The 17,506-nt window shown below is 41.2% G+C and overlaps 1 protein-coding gene across 1 annotated transcript in view; it reads right to left on the bottom strand.

Annotated features, from left to right (window-relative positions):
* Positions 1 to 17,506, bottom strand: part of DSG4 (desmoglein 4) — an 89,176-nt gene that overhangs the window by 31,949 nt on the left and 39,721 nt on the right. Inside the window, exons 5-8 of the mRNA XM_069220069.1 lie at positions 16,088 to 16,232; positions 12,484 to 12,650; positions 8,641 to 8,775; positions 6,435 to 6,620 (exon numbers count right to left, since the gene is read on the bottom strand). Coding sequence (XP_069076170.1) covers positions 6,435 to 6,620; positions 8,641 to 8,775; positions 12,484 to 12,650; positions 16,088 to 16,232 — 633 coding nt within the window. The remainder of the gene's footprint in view (positions 1 to 6,434; positions 6,621 to 8,640; positions 8,776 to 12,483; positions 12,651 to 16,087; positions 16,233 to 17,506) is intronic.

The raw sequence follows: 17,506 nt of genomic DNA, 5'->3' as shown, positions 1-17,506 counted from the left end.
CAGCAACCGCTACTGCGTGGTCAGCGGACCCCGGAATCCTTGATCTTCTTGCCCAGAGTGCCAGATGTAGTACTCAGTGGGTAAAATGTTGCAAAAGCAAAGCACCACAGAAATGCCAACACAAAACTGAACTGCATCATGGTAGAGCTCTCTGCATGAACACAATGATTTCCTAACTTAAACTCTATTATTGGATGCCAGTAAAGAAATTACATCACTGTGCACAGAGGTCACATCCTTCCATGCTCACCTGAACATGATCAAAAAATTGTTTGAGAGGAGACAAGAAAGATCTCTGACTAAGCCAATGACCTATAGTTCCCCCAACAGAAGGAAACAGTCCGAGAAGATGGTTCAAGGCAGAAATATGTACACATTTATGGGGTCCATGAGAAAGCTGAAAAAGATAACATAGTGGCTTTTCTCATAGAATATCTCCCTTGCTTACTTGATCTACAAATTAAGGAACCATTAGAACTTCAACCAGCACACAGGGTATGAAAGCGAGTTCCAATAATAGAGACAAGATTCAGCCAATATTTAATTGTTTCTTCAGCCACCAACAGATCAGGGCTGTCCTTTCAACAATGAGGCTGAAAGGTGTACAATTCATGTTTCAAAACCAAGCATTCTCCATGTCAGTGGAGTGCTCGTTAGAGAGAAATATGAAAGGAAAAGGTTCTTTGCTTTACTGTTGGAACCACAACTTTAAGTATACCCTTGTAGACTCATCGACCATGACTGCCATAGTGGATGGGAAGAAACCAGAATAAACACAGCCAGATATACTGGAAGACTGTATACACTCCCAAGATGATGCATCCATGGAGACCCCAGAATCCACAACCAGATTGTCTCATCTCCTGCTTGTGTTGATGGCCATACTAACTGGTGAATATGATGCTACCTGGTCTCTAAGCCTGCAATGGCCGGCCCATGGAGCACAACAGGGCTTGGACCCTGTGGAGGATCTCCACTGGACCTTCTGAGACTACCATTCCCTGGGCAAGTCCATTCCGTTCCCAGCTATCATCTCCTCTCCCCTATTATGCATACATTGTAGGCCCCACCTCTCCGGAGCTATTATTTGGCACCTTCCCATAGTGACACGTGTTGCAGCCCAGGGAGATTCTGGCTGGCATTGCAGAAATTAGGTTTCCAACCACTAGATCACACTCCTTGGGCATCTTACCCGCCTCTGGGGTACTCACCTGCTGGTGTTTCACCCTGGCCCCATTCTTCCTTCCAGGACCAGACACCAGGTTACCCCAGGACAAATGAAATCTTAGGTCCCATTTTTGGCTGTATGTCCATGACTATAAATGCTCAGTCTTTGTGGCACAGACCTCATGGGCAGCAGGGAAAGCTACATACTGGAGAGGACTATCCAAGGCCCAAATTAAATATACTGCACCTACCCCTCACTTGCATTAAAGAAGGAGCTTATGTTCACTAAAAATGTTGTGACATTTTTCATCCCAAGGACTACAAAAAAAGCCACGGTGAAATTAAAGCAGAGGCACTTTGAACAGGGCAAAAAATCTTGAAGGCTGTTGGCAGCCCGGCTTCATCAGAGAGAATCACTTTTGGCGATTACTTCAAGACAACACAAGGAGTGCCACCTTTTCCTTAATCCACTCAAAAGTATTGAGACTTCTGCCTCTTACTATGACGGGCTCTACTGCTCACAATGTAACAACACCTAGGCCAATGAGACTATGTTTATGGACACACTCAGGTTTCCCTTTTTTGTCTCTTGATGGGAGAACCCTGCTTGAAGGGGAGCTAACAGGAGATATAGTGGAAGCTCTATCTGGTGTACCCACATGAAAGAGAATGATTTCCCTAGTGAATTTTATAAACAGGGTAAAACACTCTTTCTTCTCCTGCTATGTGCCACCTTCAATTAGGCAGAAGCAAGCTGTTCACTGGGTTTTCTATCTAAAATGGCGGGCTCCTATAATCCCTAAGTGAGCAAAAGATCCATTGGACTCTGCTAGTTATAGGCCCACCTCTCTGATTAACATCAACATTAAAATCCTTGTGAAAATACTGGTGACTAGGCTACATATGTTCATACCATCACCAATTCATAAACTGCAAGTGGGGTTTGTACCCGAACAGTCGTCATTCAGGAATCTCCATTGGATACTTTCCCAACTTCTATTGAGGACCAAAGATGATCTAGCAGAGGCCCTGGCCATCTTGTTTGAGGCTAAAAAGGCTTTCAACATGGTGGAGTGAGTCAACCCTTTCTGGATCATGGAGAGGCTTTAACTTAAAACAGATTTACTGGCAGTATCTGCTTGCAGTATGACTCTCCCGTTGCTACAGTGAACTGCAGAAGCTTTGTGCCCAGACGCAAACAATACATGGTGGAACAAGACAAGTTTGCCCCTGACATCTCTGCTGTTTTTATTACTACTGGAGTTGTTATTGGCAGCAATCTGCCAATCAGACTAAGTGCATGGAATATATTGACTCTCCGGGGCAGATCAACGCAATTCTGTACACTAATGACATTTTGATGTCTCTCTCCAAGCCCGAAATCTGGGTCCCTGCAGTACTGTCTTTGGTTACTTCATTTTTCTGAGTTTTAGGGAACAGAATCAAGGGGTAAGTGTGACCACTATACCAGCTATATCCAGCACCACCGCCAGAGGCAGCCTCCATAGCTTTAATATGAAATGGATCCATAAGAACCCCAAGTTTCCTACTGCTGGTCAACACTGACTTCCAGAAGTGAACCTGCCTGTTTCTGTTACTATTAGGGATGGTGCAGATGATCACGGTGATGGTAGCTTCTGGGTTTAATAACATTTTTGATATTCTGCCAATATTAATTCAGACGAATTGGCTACCTCATGTGGAGTGGGAGAAAACATAGGATCTCTAAGTTGTGAATGCACAGTGCTTCCGGTTGACAATGATAGCCCCAGATGGACTCTTTAGTTTACCTTTTACTACAACAAAGGGATGTCCCAATATGGATAAGTATTAAACAAGCTATGCTCCACTGCATGATGACAATGTTACCGGTATATAGCCGCAAAACCATCCCTCCATTTCCAGACATGTTTATTGTCTTTGCAATGCTCCTTGACTGGAGGACAGTGCATAGACAACTTGAAATACACCAGCTGTTATCCACTATTGCATGGATGAACTGCTGTGTGACACAATGCAGGTCTACTGATTGTCGGTTCCCCAATATATAGGCAGGAATGGTCTAACAAAGACGTATTCGCCCTCAATCAGCTATTCTTTGATGGGATACCCATATCCTTTGCAGCCTTGAATTTGGACTATGGTCTAAATGACTCCAACAGAGAGTTGACACACACTGCCAAGGCCACATTGGCCTGCAACTAGATGTTCTAGTAGACTTGCTCTCTAGGAAGTACCTTAAATTCTGTGGCTTCTCCTATGGTGTGTTGTCTGTATTGCATGAAGTGATTATTGCTGAACTATTTTCAAAATACTGTCAGTTCATATCCATGTTTCCTTGGCAGTCTGTGATGAGGAAGAAACACTGGTACGGCTTGCTCTGAAATCATGACAGACTTTTCAAGGAGTCCAGGCTTAAGCTCTTATATTTAAGGATTCTGAATGATTAGGACTGGACACTGCAGTGACTGCATCGAGAACCTGTTGGAGTACTCTGATTGCTAGAGGTGCAGTAAGGGAGACTGTAATTTACTCAATATATTGTGGGCCTCTCCCACACAGAGAAGTGTTTGAGGTGTGGTCTGAGTAAAAAAACAGAATGTCAACAATGTGTCCATCCTCCCATTGACCACTCTGCAATCCCACATGAGAAGGTAGATATCCCAGGCTTAAATAACCACTAAACATAATCACATATGAGTAATTACACCCTTTGCTGTCACCAAAAACAGGATTGTGTGCCCCTAATGATACAGCATGGCTAAGTGTCTTCTTCTGTGTCTGTGGCCCTTTCCTCAGACATCAGGGGGTTGCTGAAGATAAGGATACTGTCTCCCCCTTTCCCCAGCAGCAGTACTAGAGATGATGGTAGTTATTAGCAAACGCCGGTGGTGGTGAAGCCCACCCACAGGCACCCTCTAGGTGTGTTTCATGCCCTTATCACTTTTGGAATGAAAACCATCCTTGGTTGTCTGATTGCTTCTGCCGGGCAGCCCTGGCACACTCTCCATGACCCCTTTAACAGTTACAGAAACACAATTTGATTTGGACTCTGCACCCCTTCGTCCATATAATGCAGCAGAGAGAAACTACCCCCTTGAATGTTCCCCTACACTAGATGTTGCTCCTTGAGGTGTAATCTTGAGGATGCAGTGCGACTTTATGGATTTTGGGAGAATGTGGCACACCCCAGTGAGTGAGTCTTTGTCTTTGTGGCAGGCTTTCTCTACTCATTAAGCCTGTCTCATGCTATGTTCCCGTCCAGCCTCACTGCTCCTCTTAATGACTTCCTTAACTTCTGACTGACAACTTATACATGTTTTGTCAGTGGGCCATCTGGGGCCTGTCTTGCATTCCCTCCGCTTCCTTTCTAATCTACGCCTGTGATGACATCCTGGTCTCTTTTTGGTCCCATATACTGAGTTAATTTTGATTATCAGGTACAGGCTGTTTCCCTATAATTACTGAGGGAATTGGCTATACTGGCTATGGGCATTATAGAAAATGTATTGCTGCATGGTGTATTTTCTCTTAGTAAGTGCTTAATTCTTCCAATTTGAACTGTGGGTGTTCATTGCCCCTTTTTAAGTATTGTCCTGTTGTTGCACTATATTGAAGAAAGTTTTTTGTTAGTTCTATGGTACATAATGTATTAAAACTGACTTCTCTCTTTGGTACGACCTGTATGTTTCTGGTCTTGACAAATAAAATAAAGAAATACTGTCAAAAACATCTGGTCTTGACTTTTGAGACCTGTTTCCTGTTACCTTTCCTGTTCCCAGCCTGTGGGTGTTTGTTCCAGAAAGCCAAGGCCTAAAACTGCTTCACTATCAAAAAAGGTTAATCAAGTAATTTTAGCCTCGAGGGTCAAGAACTATTTTAGTTAGGATAAGGTTAAAAAAAAAAGTGCAAATGGCGTGGGTTAGAGGTAGGCTAAGGGCAAGGGCTTGGAAAAGGCGTACGTTTAAAGTTTGTGTGAGGGTAAGAGATAGCTTTATAGTTACGGTGAGGTTTCCATTTAAGGTAAATTATTACACTGATGGTTGTTATTTTTAGGGGTAGATGTAGGGTTAGGTTGAGAGCTAGGGAACGGGTTAAAGTATGCTTATTGTCTATGAAAGAATTATAAGTAAGATGGTTTTATAATTAGAGTGATTTTCAGTGAGAGGGAGTAAAACATATTGAAATTCACTGTGATAACTTTGCGTAGTAGCAGACTACGGAATATTTGTAAGAAATGTGTTGGATGGTGTTCTATCTGGGGGATTCTATAAAAGACTCTCATCTGTAAATGTCTTCTAAGTATTAGTAGAGATCCACACTATACAGCTGTGCTCATCCGGTTTTTAGCAGGACTGATGATGTATAGATGGACGGCCCCTTATTCGTTTCCTGCATATTCCTGGCATTTCCAATGTTTAATATCTCTTCTCCTGGCCTGGAACCTATTTCTCTCAAATAGAGCAATTTTGTACTGTTTTCCCACTGCCTCCCATTTCTTTACTGTTACTTCCTCGTTCATGCCTTTAGTTCAGGCGCCTATCATGCAACACTCAGGGTTCAAGCAATGTTAGCAGTGCCAAAAAGCTTCCCCATAGAACACCGATTTGGCGCTCAATAATGTTCTTTGTGTGACCATCTAGCTGAGGTGCACAAATAACTATCTCGTAGGTAAGCAGAGAAAGACATTCAAACTACACGTTGTCTGCTTTTGTTCATGACTGTTTACTTAGGGGATAGCTCATCAGCTAATTGGGTAGGCACATAGGCACGAGTAGCAAACTGGTTTAGATAACCAGGCATAACCATGCTACGGGAAAATGGCCATAAGACTAGCAGAAAAGACCATGTTGTTATGGGGGACCAGATAGCTAGGAGGAAAGCGTCCCCTCAGTTCACTAAGATGGCCATGTATCATGATTATTTTTTTCACCTAAAGATGTGAGTTGAACTCTTGAGACAGATGAAGGTAAAGAGCGACGTATGCCAACCCATCGTATTTATCATAGCTTACAACAGCATTTGACATGTTGATGTAGTCTTGTGAATTCGCTGTTTTTGTTTCACAGCTGTGTATCAAATTTACACACACCCATCTTTAGTTGAAATTTCAAGAATCTTAGACAAATTTTATCGATGTACAGCACGACTTGTGACTCATTTTAAAGGACCTTTTGGGATTCGCAGTTGGTAGTCGTGTTTATCATGCATTTAATTGAGTTCACTATTCTGCGGCAGTTACCATGAACATTTTTAACATACTGTACCTTTACAACCTTCAGGACTCCCACGTTGCTTGAGCGATCAGTATCTATAACAAACCATCCTCCTTCGTTGCCAGAAACAATCTCGAATTTTCCCCACCAGTTTGCGGTCTGTTCTTGATCAGCATCAATCACTTGCATCCAGAGCAATCCATCACTCATTGTATTTTCTGAAATACTAACAGAATACTGGAAAAAAGTGGTAGCGTCAAGTTATTTGTGTTCCTGTTCCGTGACTCCAAACAGCACTACAACGTGAAACATAAACTTTAAAACAAAATTATATACACATTGGTCAAGTAAGAAGTTGGGACAAAAACGATGGTCTGACTTGTGAGTTTTTCCCACTCGTCACTCAGCTTACAACTTGGAGTTCCGAAAAACTCTGTGAAGCAGAGTTTTTTCCTCATTTGCGCTCTCAACGTTAAGTTGGCAAGCGTGAGCAAGGAAAATCACCACCTCCCAGTGAGATTTCTTAATGCGGGCAGTCGCCGATGGTTGCTACTGCCCGTGTTGAGAAATCTTCCATTCGCACTGAGGAAGTTGCCACTTGAGTAGAAAATCTACTTGAGCGTCAGAAAAGAAGCAGCGTCCTCTTTCACTGTGCGTGGTGCCATTCTGGCTGATTTTTCAGCGTGGGTCAAACACCCGGCACTAAAAATCTGCGTGGATGGCGTGACCTAGCGTACTCCGCTGCTTGTGGAACTCCATGTGGCAGGTTTTTGGTCACTTAGCGGAGTTCCTCATAGCGAAACTCCGTGACCTCCACCCAGGCCTAGTTTTGACTTACAAGCTAGGCTAGTGGCTTTACCCATGCTTATTATTAGTGGACCAGTGACAGGACAAGAAGGAGCCACTGAAATTGCCAAAAAGCAGTGATGGTTCCTTTTTGTCATGGTGCCGCGCTCACTGAAAGCAGTTACATAGTGCTTTCTAACCCTGATAAAGCATTAACGCACTGTGTGGCATCCTCTTTGTAGTTAAAATTACTGCACAGTACCTTCCTGAGACAGGGGAATTGCTGTGATTACAGCACCTGAAGCTGGCATTAACTGTTCTGATTTTTTAACAGTCAGAACACCGTTACTCTCATGTTATTAACCCTGAAATGACAAATGGCTGAGCTGGCTCTCCTGAAGTGCAGTTTCTCTATATATCGGCACCACAAGTACTAGAGCCTGTCCCCTGTCATGCTGTCTGGGATAAATTGTGCATCATTCATCTGTGAGGAGGGCTGCTTTATGAATATTTTCTCAGAATAACATTGATGGGAAAGGGCAGGATGAACTGGGAGAAGGGACAGGAAAACCTGAGAACATCATGCACTAGAATCTTCCAACTCTCTGCTGCGGGACCACTATCCAATTGTCCTGCATCTTCTAGGAAATTAAAACCATGCACAGATGGCACAGAGATGCCTGTGAGTGAGGCGGGGCTTGTCTGTGGTGGAAGCAACATCTGTGCCATGCTTTCATGTGCAAAGCATTGGGGGAGGGAGAGAGATCCTTGGTCTGAGAGCCAGAGCTTGAGCAACATAGGAACACATGAAAAAGAGGATACAGAGTTCAACACAAGTGTAACCTGAGAGTCGCTTCTTCCTTCTCCCCTAAGCTAAGGCAGAGCTTCAGTCAGATGAGTTTGTCATCCTTGTGTCATTATAATCTTGCTTTTGTGCCAATTTTACTCGCATGCACAGCTGCCATGTTTATATCAGCGGTAATGATAAGGTACAGATTTTTTTTATATAGCCCCTACTGCATTACATGTACACAATTAAAAAAATATATATATAAAATCAGCACTAATTCAAACAACATCACTCCTAATGTGTTGCAGGCCAGTTTGTAGTACCTGGCCGGTGCTCTCATGGAGCACTAAAAACCGGAAGAAGCATGACCTATGCAAAACCTTGTCAACTGGGAAGAACAAAATATGGAGTGACGATGGTGCCAGCAAATCGGAAACCTATGGGCAGGCTGTAAGCCCACAAAGTAAATACAGCATGGCTCGGTTCGAGGCAGCGCATGCACGCCGTCTAGAGCAGAGACAGAAAAAGGGCATGTACAAGCATCTAGAGGATTTGTGAGACTTATTCTGGGATGTATCTCTGCACCAGCAAAGAGGAATAGTTTAGTGAATATGTTAGTTATAAGACAGAGTATCATTGCATTTTGCTTTGATAATTTGTAAATCATGTAATCATGCTTACTGATGACTGAGCAAGTGTTGGGAAATTGTCATTGACATCAAGGATAGAGATTTCTGCTGAGCACTGGCTGGACTGTCCATCTGCTGCGCCATTCCGGTCAGATCCTCCCACCTCAAGACTGTAGCTGCTGTATTGCTACATTTAAAAAAAAAATAAAGAATGGAACTTGTTATGCTTTTTAATTCTATTTTCCCTCAAATGCAGATATAAAAATCTGTTAGTCTTGTGAATCATTGCTGTATTCTTATTTGTGCTATTTGTTATTGCTACGGCTTAACAATTTGGTACCAGATTGACACTTTGATCCATAATCCAGTGCAATATACAGCAGTATCCTAGGTTGATGCAGAAATAACACTGATGTGAAAGGCAGAATAAGTCACACATTAAACCATAGAATAAAAGCACTTGGATCTATGCAAATCATGCTACTAAGATTTTTGTTACTTTGTTTAGGAACAACAAATAAAGATGCTTTGCCACCTTCTGAAGATCTGCACAATTCAATTGGTGCCAGTGAAACAAGTACTCAATTTTCTACCCATTCAACATCACCCCTCGTTTTCCCTCCTCAATAATACCACCAGTTGTTATTTGCACATATAGATACTGATCGGCCAAACATGTTTTCCATGTTGAACTTTTTAATACACAGCCCCTGATCCAAATGCTGTACCTAGGGGCTCTAGCACTACTTGCTGTCTGTAATAGTTGCCCCCATCATAAAGAATAACACAAAGGGCCAGCCCTAGGCAGCCCTTGTTAAAAAATCTGAAAGCACAACCTGTTAAATAACTGCAGGTGGATCAGGGCACTTTGAGCCCCCACCCCTCTGGCTGCACCATTGATGCAGTAACCAAATTTGAGTGTCATAATTGACAGAGAAGGGGAAGTCCATATTGCCAGTGACAGAAGTAAGTGTCTGGTTGAAGGGTCCCTGTTGCATGCTAACCACTAAAGTCACTGTTTAATTTGAGCTGGTGGTTGCTGATGGGGTCCACTAGCACTCGTTTTTGGAGACCAGGACTTGTTTTTCCTCTTCAGACATTGAGCCCACGGAAGTGAGGGGAAAATGCACAAAGGGGAAAGAAGGAGGATGAGAAAGATGGAAACAAAAAACGCTGCAAAGGGAGATAACAGGAACTTGTATGAGTGAGATAAAGGAGCAGGGAGGGACTGATAGTGGATGGGGAAGCCATGAGTTTGAATCAAGACCACGCAGCCTTGGTATTTGATGCGCTGGCATTTAATACACCAACTGTGGGCTTCTGAGCATAGCTTTTGGCATTCTGAGTCATTCTATTACAAATTAAGCAGGAGGAGGTGCAGAGTACCTTCCGAAGTACCTCGTGGAAAGAGGTTGAACCCCTTTGTGGCTGATATCTACCTACATTTGATAAAATCCCTACAAAATAGCTGAGAGACCTGTTCTCTCCTTAGTGGAAGACCTTAGCGCTTAATTTGTAATAATAATAATAATAATAATAATAATAATAATAATAATAATAATAATAATAATAGCCACATAAATATATGCATACATAAATATAAAAATATATAAAGGCCAAGGCCCAAACTGGTGCCACCAAATATCAGTGTGGACTCATCCCACTGTGTTCAGTGTTAGCATCAGCCACACATGAAAATGTATGGGGAGAGCACAAACTGGTGTATTTGCTGAGGTCCTTTATAGTTTAATTTTTAGTATAGAAACTGACTTCTGGGGCACAGTCACCATGTCTTCCTCTCATATGACCATGGCACAGCTTCTGGTATAGCAGTCACCTGTGAGGAAATGCTGGATTCAAACTAAAGAACAGTATCTACTTTGAATTGGATACTTTCTGTCCATGCTATAGTGTGATATTCAGCTCTGTCACTCTGGCTGTCACTGCTAGCTCCTGTAATCCCTCTCCTGCAGCGTAGATTTAAATAGAGGCACATATTCTATGCTGTTGCTCCACCATCCTAGGGAGACTCTGGTCTTTCAATAAGGATGACACTGCAAGGGCAGCTGCTGACATGATTTTGCTTGACACTTTCCTGTTCCCTTGTGGAAATAGCTGGTTAGAAGGCAGAGAATCTTATTCAATTGCCTTCTATGAGCCCACTTCAGGAAGATATCAATAAAAACAGTAATTTGCACATTGAGTAAAGTTATGCTCATGTATTTATGTAATCCGCAACATATTGACAATTCACTAACATTTCATTTGGTTCCTGATTCATGCCTCATGAATGCACACATTGCACATATGCCTGGAGGTGACTTTGTTATTCACATAGAAATGTGACCTCTGTCTATTTCAGTGCTCTATGAATGTGCATTTATTATGTAGACTATGCCTGAATACAATACTGAAACAAAATACTGTTACAGGCCCCTTTAAAACTTAAGCAAATGGTACAATAGTCAACTACATTTTGGATGCGCACAACATTTGTATGTTTGAGTATTCCTCGCACACTAAGATCCTCGCACACTAAGCTTTTTCATGGTCACATCCTTCCTGGAACCTTAGTCTTACTTAGAGCCTTCAGATGCCCCACCATGAAAAGGCTGGCAGAAACTGGACTTGTGATCAGCGTTGCGGTGGCCATGGCTGACCTCAAATCCGACCGCCGTCAGCCCAACAGGAACCATCTTCCTGCCTGGGAGGGTGGTCTTTAGGCGGTCCCCCTTACCTGGGTGGTAATGTGGTGGTCAGACTTCCTGGAGTGAGGTGGTCCTACTGTCACTGCAAGGTTGGCCGTCTCATGAACACCAGCCTCGTAATCAGGCCCTTAGAGTCTCAGTTAATAGACTTTCAGTCCTCGAACCATTCATGCATAGGAATAGGAACCCCTTGCACCCTTCCATTCGCCCTCAAGAAAACCTGAATTAATCAGAGTTAATACTATTTGGTCTCTCTTGAGTCAAGCCAAAGGATTTTGCCCCTGATAGATTTCCATTGTTCAGTCTACCCCTATGAATAACCTGTGGGTCTGCAAAATAAGGAGACTTTTAAGAAGTGGAAACAGATATAATGTTAATATTTAGTGCATTGACAGAGGCAATTGTTAGCAAACTGAATGCAAAGACCTTATCTATCATTTTATGAAAGTGCTAACAGAATTCTGTATTTTGCTTGCTGATTTGTAGAAATATATCCAAATCCCTGCATAATGTGCCTCTGACAGACTGGGATGAACACAGCATTTGCATTGTGAGGTGTCCACGTTCCTGAGCATCTCACATGGGTGTCCTCCACAATGCTTTTTGTCATCGAATAGTCCTCCTTAGCTTTAACATTGGGGTTTTATACAGTTCAAAGTCCATAAGCTATACTTCGAATGAGAATCTCACAACATTATGGCTATACTTTCCATAAAGAAGTGGATTTGAGTATCGTTAGTGTGCAATTGGAGGTTCATGTGGTACTGAAGAAGAAGCTGTGCATAGGGTTGTAAACAGATGCTGAAAAGAAGACACAAGAGGGCAGACCCTCAACGAGCACCACAAGATACAGGAAGTGTGGATGATTTAAAAGATATGATCTTCACTTTTGGTTAAGGAAGGTGAAGAATGCTCTGACCCATTGTTGGGCAGTCCGGTATTCAGGACTAGCTTTCTGCTCCTAATGGCTGAATGCTAACTCCTTTCATTGAACCACTTTGTGCACATTCCATTTGTTTACTCTTCTGAATCGTTGCCTCCTTACCATGCGCAGATCTCAGCAGTTTTTTCAGTCCTTCCAAACCTTGGTTTGAATGTTAAAACAATCATTGGAAGTTTACAATTATTTACTCTGCCAACAGCATAAAAATGAGTTCTTCTGTAGCTAAATAAAGAGCATATTTTACCTCTCTGTCAAGACTGCCCAAAATTGTAAAGACTTCTCCGGTGTACTGGTTCATTATAAACATTGCTGGATTATCAGGTGACTGGGACATAATTCTGTAGGCAATTTGGGAATTCAAGTTGTTAGGTTCATCTGCATCCGTTGCAATAATCGTCATCACCAGTGTATCTGCAAAGAAGAACAATAGATAAGTGTTTCTTTTAACAGTGCAACTGTAGAATCAATATGCACCTATGCACCTGGCCATCACTAATGAAATGTAAGCTTATTTTTCAGATTTTATACAGTAGGTGAATCAACAAATACATAAACACATCTTCTGCAGTGCTGCACATCTAATCTTTTTTGCTCTGCTTCTCTTTCTCTCGACTGGGACTGTTCATTGTGTCTCAAGTGAACAGTTTTCTGACATGTTTCTCCACACTAATACTCCTTCTTACACTTGTTCCATGATTCATTTAATTTTTTTGCATTTTATTGTAGATGTTGTCTGCTGACAGCATTTCCAGTTGTGGAATTTTGAGACCAGACTTCTTGTCTCGATTTTCCCAGGTGGGAAACATCATCTGATCCTGGCCAGATCTTGTTATCTTCCTGTGCCAATAATCTCTTGTCCTCAAAAATTCGGGGCACATGGCCACAGGCAAACCTTATTATAAAGCAACATAGAAACAAACACACAGTAACGTTTTCCCTTAGTCTACCTTGATCAGAAATATGTTTCTACCTTTCCAATGGTCAATTGAAATTTCCCCCCTCATTCAATAGATGAATTCTGATATACCTCTCTGTTTAAGAGTGCATAAATATCTTATTCAGTGATCTCTTTTAGGCTCATTATTTGAGTCTCATATCTATTTTTGTATCAGTGCTGTGGCTTTAGAATAGGGATTCCAAACTTTTTAGGTTCTCTTGTATTTTAGTTGCTCATTATCTTTTGAAAATAGCAAAAACACACATGAATATAAGAGACTGATCTTCTTTTCTGTATTTGAACAATTTACCTCATGCGGAATTTTTCTAAATTATGATGGCAAATAAGTTCTGTAAATCATGGAACTGACTGTGCCTACCCTTTCTTCTATCTATATAGATATATTTTGACTACTTTTAACTAATTTCTTCCACATACTTAATTTCTTCCAAATTCAACAGTTAAAGCTCCAAACCCTCCTTAAAATTACTTTATTGATTTTTCGCCTTGCTTATCATATTATTTTTTAATTTTCAACCACATTAGTCATAATTACTGTTACGACTAGCTATATTTCCACCAGGATCCTAGCTCCTTGGTATTCTCTTTTTAGATTTTCTTATTTTAGTATTCCTCTTTCTCTTTTCATTTTGCAGCATCTAATGCATTTTTATTATAGTTCTGATTATGTATAAACTTAAAAGTATGTACAGTTGAGGATGTTTGTCTGGTGTTAGTGAAAGTTATCTATCATTCATTTGAAGAAAGTGAAGAAAACCTTACTTAAGCTTTATTTACAGGCTTTTAAGAACATATTATTTCACATCTTCCGGTGTGTCCTAAATGGGGCTTTGAAACAAAGATGCACACATTTTTGTTCCAACAGTATAATATCTGTTCTCTCACCACCTGTAACTTTCATTAAAGAAAGGCAGCCTGTTGGTCTCTGTTTAATGTCACACAGTGTAGTCGGAATTTCCCCTTTTAAGCTCATCCCTCATGCAAGGACCCCAAGAGAGCTAATACTTTGTCAAAAACAAATACAAGCAAATGCACAATCCAATACTTGAAGGCATTTGAGGAAAAAGTGAGGTAACTGCTAAGTGGCCCTAAAAAGAATCATTAAACAAACGGCATTGAAACCAAAGAAAACAAACTAGTGGGTTGTGGTTAAAACTGCAAAAGAAGAGGAAAATGTAAATGGAACCGAAAAGGAAGGGAGGTGATGTATGGCCTTCCATGCACACTAAAGGGACACAAAGCCAGCATCATTAAGATGTTCCCGTGATCAGTAGCAATCCACTGATAAGAAGAAATGTCAATCAGACATTCAATCAAATGGGGAATGATAGCAAAACCCTGACAAAGGATTGTGGTTTGTGGCACAAATAAGGAGTACAAGCTGTACTATAAAGAACACTATTAGAAAATTGCATACATGGCTACTTGCAAACTACTGAACTACTTTACAATCTCCACTCCTAGTCTGTCTAACACAAAGCACAGAGATCTGAAATAGGGCGAGATGAGCTATCATGCCACCTTACTGGCTCTGAAGACAGTGCTCAGAAGGACACAGTAAGAACAATGGAGTCCTGCTAATTCTGAGACAGCGTGTGCAGACAGGTTTAGTCTCCCATCCTACAGACTTAGGCCCACATACCTTCAAATGAAACATCACATAAATTGAACAATGGGTAGTACTCAAGTATTTGAACACCATAGAAGTTTGTACAGATGTAAAGTGACCCATAGATATTGGTATTTGGAGGACTAATTGATGGTGGACAATTCTAGAACGGGGTGCATAACTGGTTCAGCTGCTAATGTCAAAAGAGATCAACTCATTCACTGAAAAAGATCTATTTGTACAATTTGGGTATTTGAAGAAGAAAAGAGATCTGATGATATTCCACTGGTGGAATTTGTGAAAGGCATTTCTGGTGTAGGTGAGAAGGCTACTACAGAATGTTTGCACCAAATCTAGCACTTGAAAAGAAAATATTAATTTTCAAAGCTCAATCGCATTGCTACTTGAAGAGTCTGAGAGACCTTGAAAATCAGTCTCGTCAAGAGTGAGGGCATACCTGGACTTTTGCAATATGATTTAAAATATCTTCTCCCCAAAAACGTATTAACAGCCTACCAAGACTGTTACCTCATTTTAACTAGCCACAACCATTTTTATCATATTGTAACTCAATCTCCCATGACTCTCAAGTGGCTGGATGGCAACACACAACACTATACAAAATATCCAAACAAACAAGTAAAATACATACATTCTTTTAGGTTAATGCCATAGCATGGATCTATGGAGCTGGAGAACAGAATTCACTATGATCTCCCTTGTTCATTGCCCCTTACTGATTCATTTATGTCCTATACTTTATACTCTGGAATCAAAGCTTGAAAAATGTCTACAGTACTGAATTTTTTAATTGTGTTTATAAGTTGGGTTAGAGTGATGGTGTGTGGTAGAGTTATAGCTATAAAACAATGGTATGCTGTTGGTACTGTGGCAGGGCAATAGTGAGCATCAGTTAGGGAAAGTAGTACAACTTTTGTTTAATCATCAAATAATTTAGCAGGACACATACTGACTTCACAGATGTTGGTGTCAAAATATTTGTAAAACCTTTTTGCTTCTTTTTTGTCTGAAGATGCTGTAATTGACTTTTTAAATTCCTTATGTAGTATTGCTTTCTAGCCCAGGCATATAAACACCTCCAGTACCCAAATAAATATCGCCAAATGTCATCCTGCTTGATTGGTGTGAATTTTAGGAGGACTGTAAATCAAGGTATGAAAACCACATTTTTCAAAAAATATATTGCCCAGCTTTTTAGCCTATATAAATCATGTGATATGTCATGGCATCCAGTTGCACTTGAAAGAGTACATGTCTTACTTGCTGGGCTTCTCTCTTCAATAGATGCTTGAAAGACGCTCTGCTGAAAGATTGGGTAGTTGTCATTGATATCCATGATTTTGATGCGAAGCTCCAATGGATTTTCTATATCCTGTCCTTGGCTATTCAGAGCTCGTGCCGTCAGCTGAAAATAGATGTACAGTGATGTATATAACCATGAATATTTTGAGGTTAACCAAAAGCACTTCTCTATTAATTGCAAAATATTGCATGATAATATACAGGAAGGGACTCGGAGTATGGTTTAGTATGTGGAATTGCTGTCTCTGAGATTGGTGAAGTGAGAGAGAAATGCACATATCGGGCCTCAGGAATCCAGATTCTTGGAATCTATTTTAATATCAGGTTTTTCATCAATGGCTGTCTGGTTCTGGTAGAAACAAAAACCATTGATTTACTTTCCAGTGCAAGTCAGGATTTGCATTGGAACATTAAGAGAAAGCAACTTATTTTACCCATGCGGGAACGATTTGCACAAGCTCTGTGCAGCCCCTCAAAGTGAAAGGAGCCAATGGGAGAAGTGGACTGACCCATTCCTTGATACTGTATGCCGTGGTGGGTTGAAGCAAAATCTGAATGACAATTAAACAAACCAATAAATGAAGCCTGCTGGCCAACTACTGACTACTAGATAGACATACATTTGTCTGAAGAGACAGGAAAAGCTGTCTTAAAGGACAGACCTAAAAAAACCACAAGCAAATGCTAACAGTCGAGCACAGTAAAAGAAATCAGTTTACGGCCCTATTCACAAAAAAGATTTAGTCCATGGATCTTTTAGTGCTACATTTGATGGGGGTGTAGGTGAAAGGTTTTCTCCACAAGGAAAATATTTTCCCTCTGTAGAAAAAAATATGACTTTGCTGAGGGGACCTGCTTCCTCTCTACAGTGTTCTCTGCTATGGAGAACTCCTGCATTGGGAATAGGAGCCGATTGTAAAGGTCACCTTCGCCTGGGGCAGCTTTTCAGATGTAGTCATGGGAATGTTTGTGAACAAAGGGCACCATGGTGGTGCATCAACTGTGAGCTACCTTGTGGGTTATGCACAGTTACCACATTCCTTCATGACCCTTTTGGCCAGGAGCTGGCACTTCCTGCAAATGAAAAAACACCACACATTGTGAGGGATCTTACTACGGCTCAGCATAACTGATATTGTAGAAGGAATCTCACAAATACTTGCAGTGACATGTAATACTAAAGTGCATCAGCATCAGCAGTGTAAAAGATGGGTGCAAATTCGTACTGCGCGCCATGGAAATTTCTTTAATTGAGCCTCAGGATGCAAAATCACTTACTGTGTTTTAGAATATAAGCTGGACATTGTTGCCAGGTTGATTAAGTATATTTTGTTGGGTCAAAAGAAGAATTCTGTCATAGTGTCTTATTTAATTGAC

This window comes from Pleurodeles waltl, chromosome 2_2 (genome assembly GCF_031143425.1).
Source record: "Pleurodeles waltl isolate 20211129_DDA chromosome 2_2, aPleWal1.hap1.20221129, whole genome shotgun sequence".
Taxonomy (NCBI): domain Eukaryota; kingdom Metazoa; phylum Chordata; class Amphibia; order Caudata; family Salamandridae; genus Pleurodeles; species Pleurodeles waltl.
This window is presented reverse-complemented; position numbering and strand designations above follow the sequence as displayed.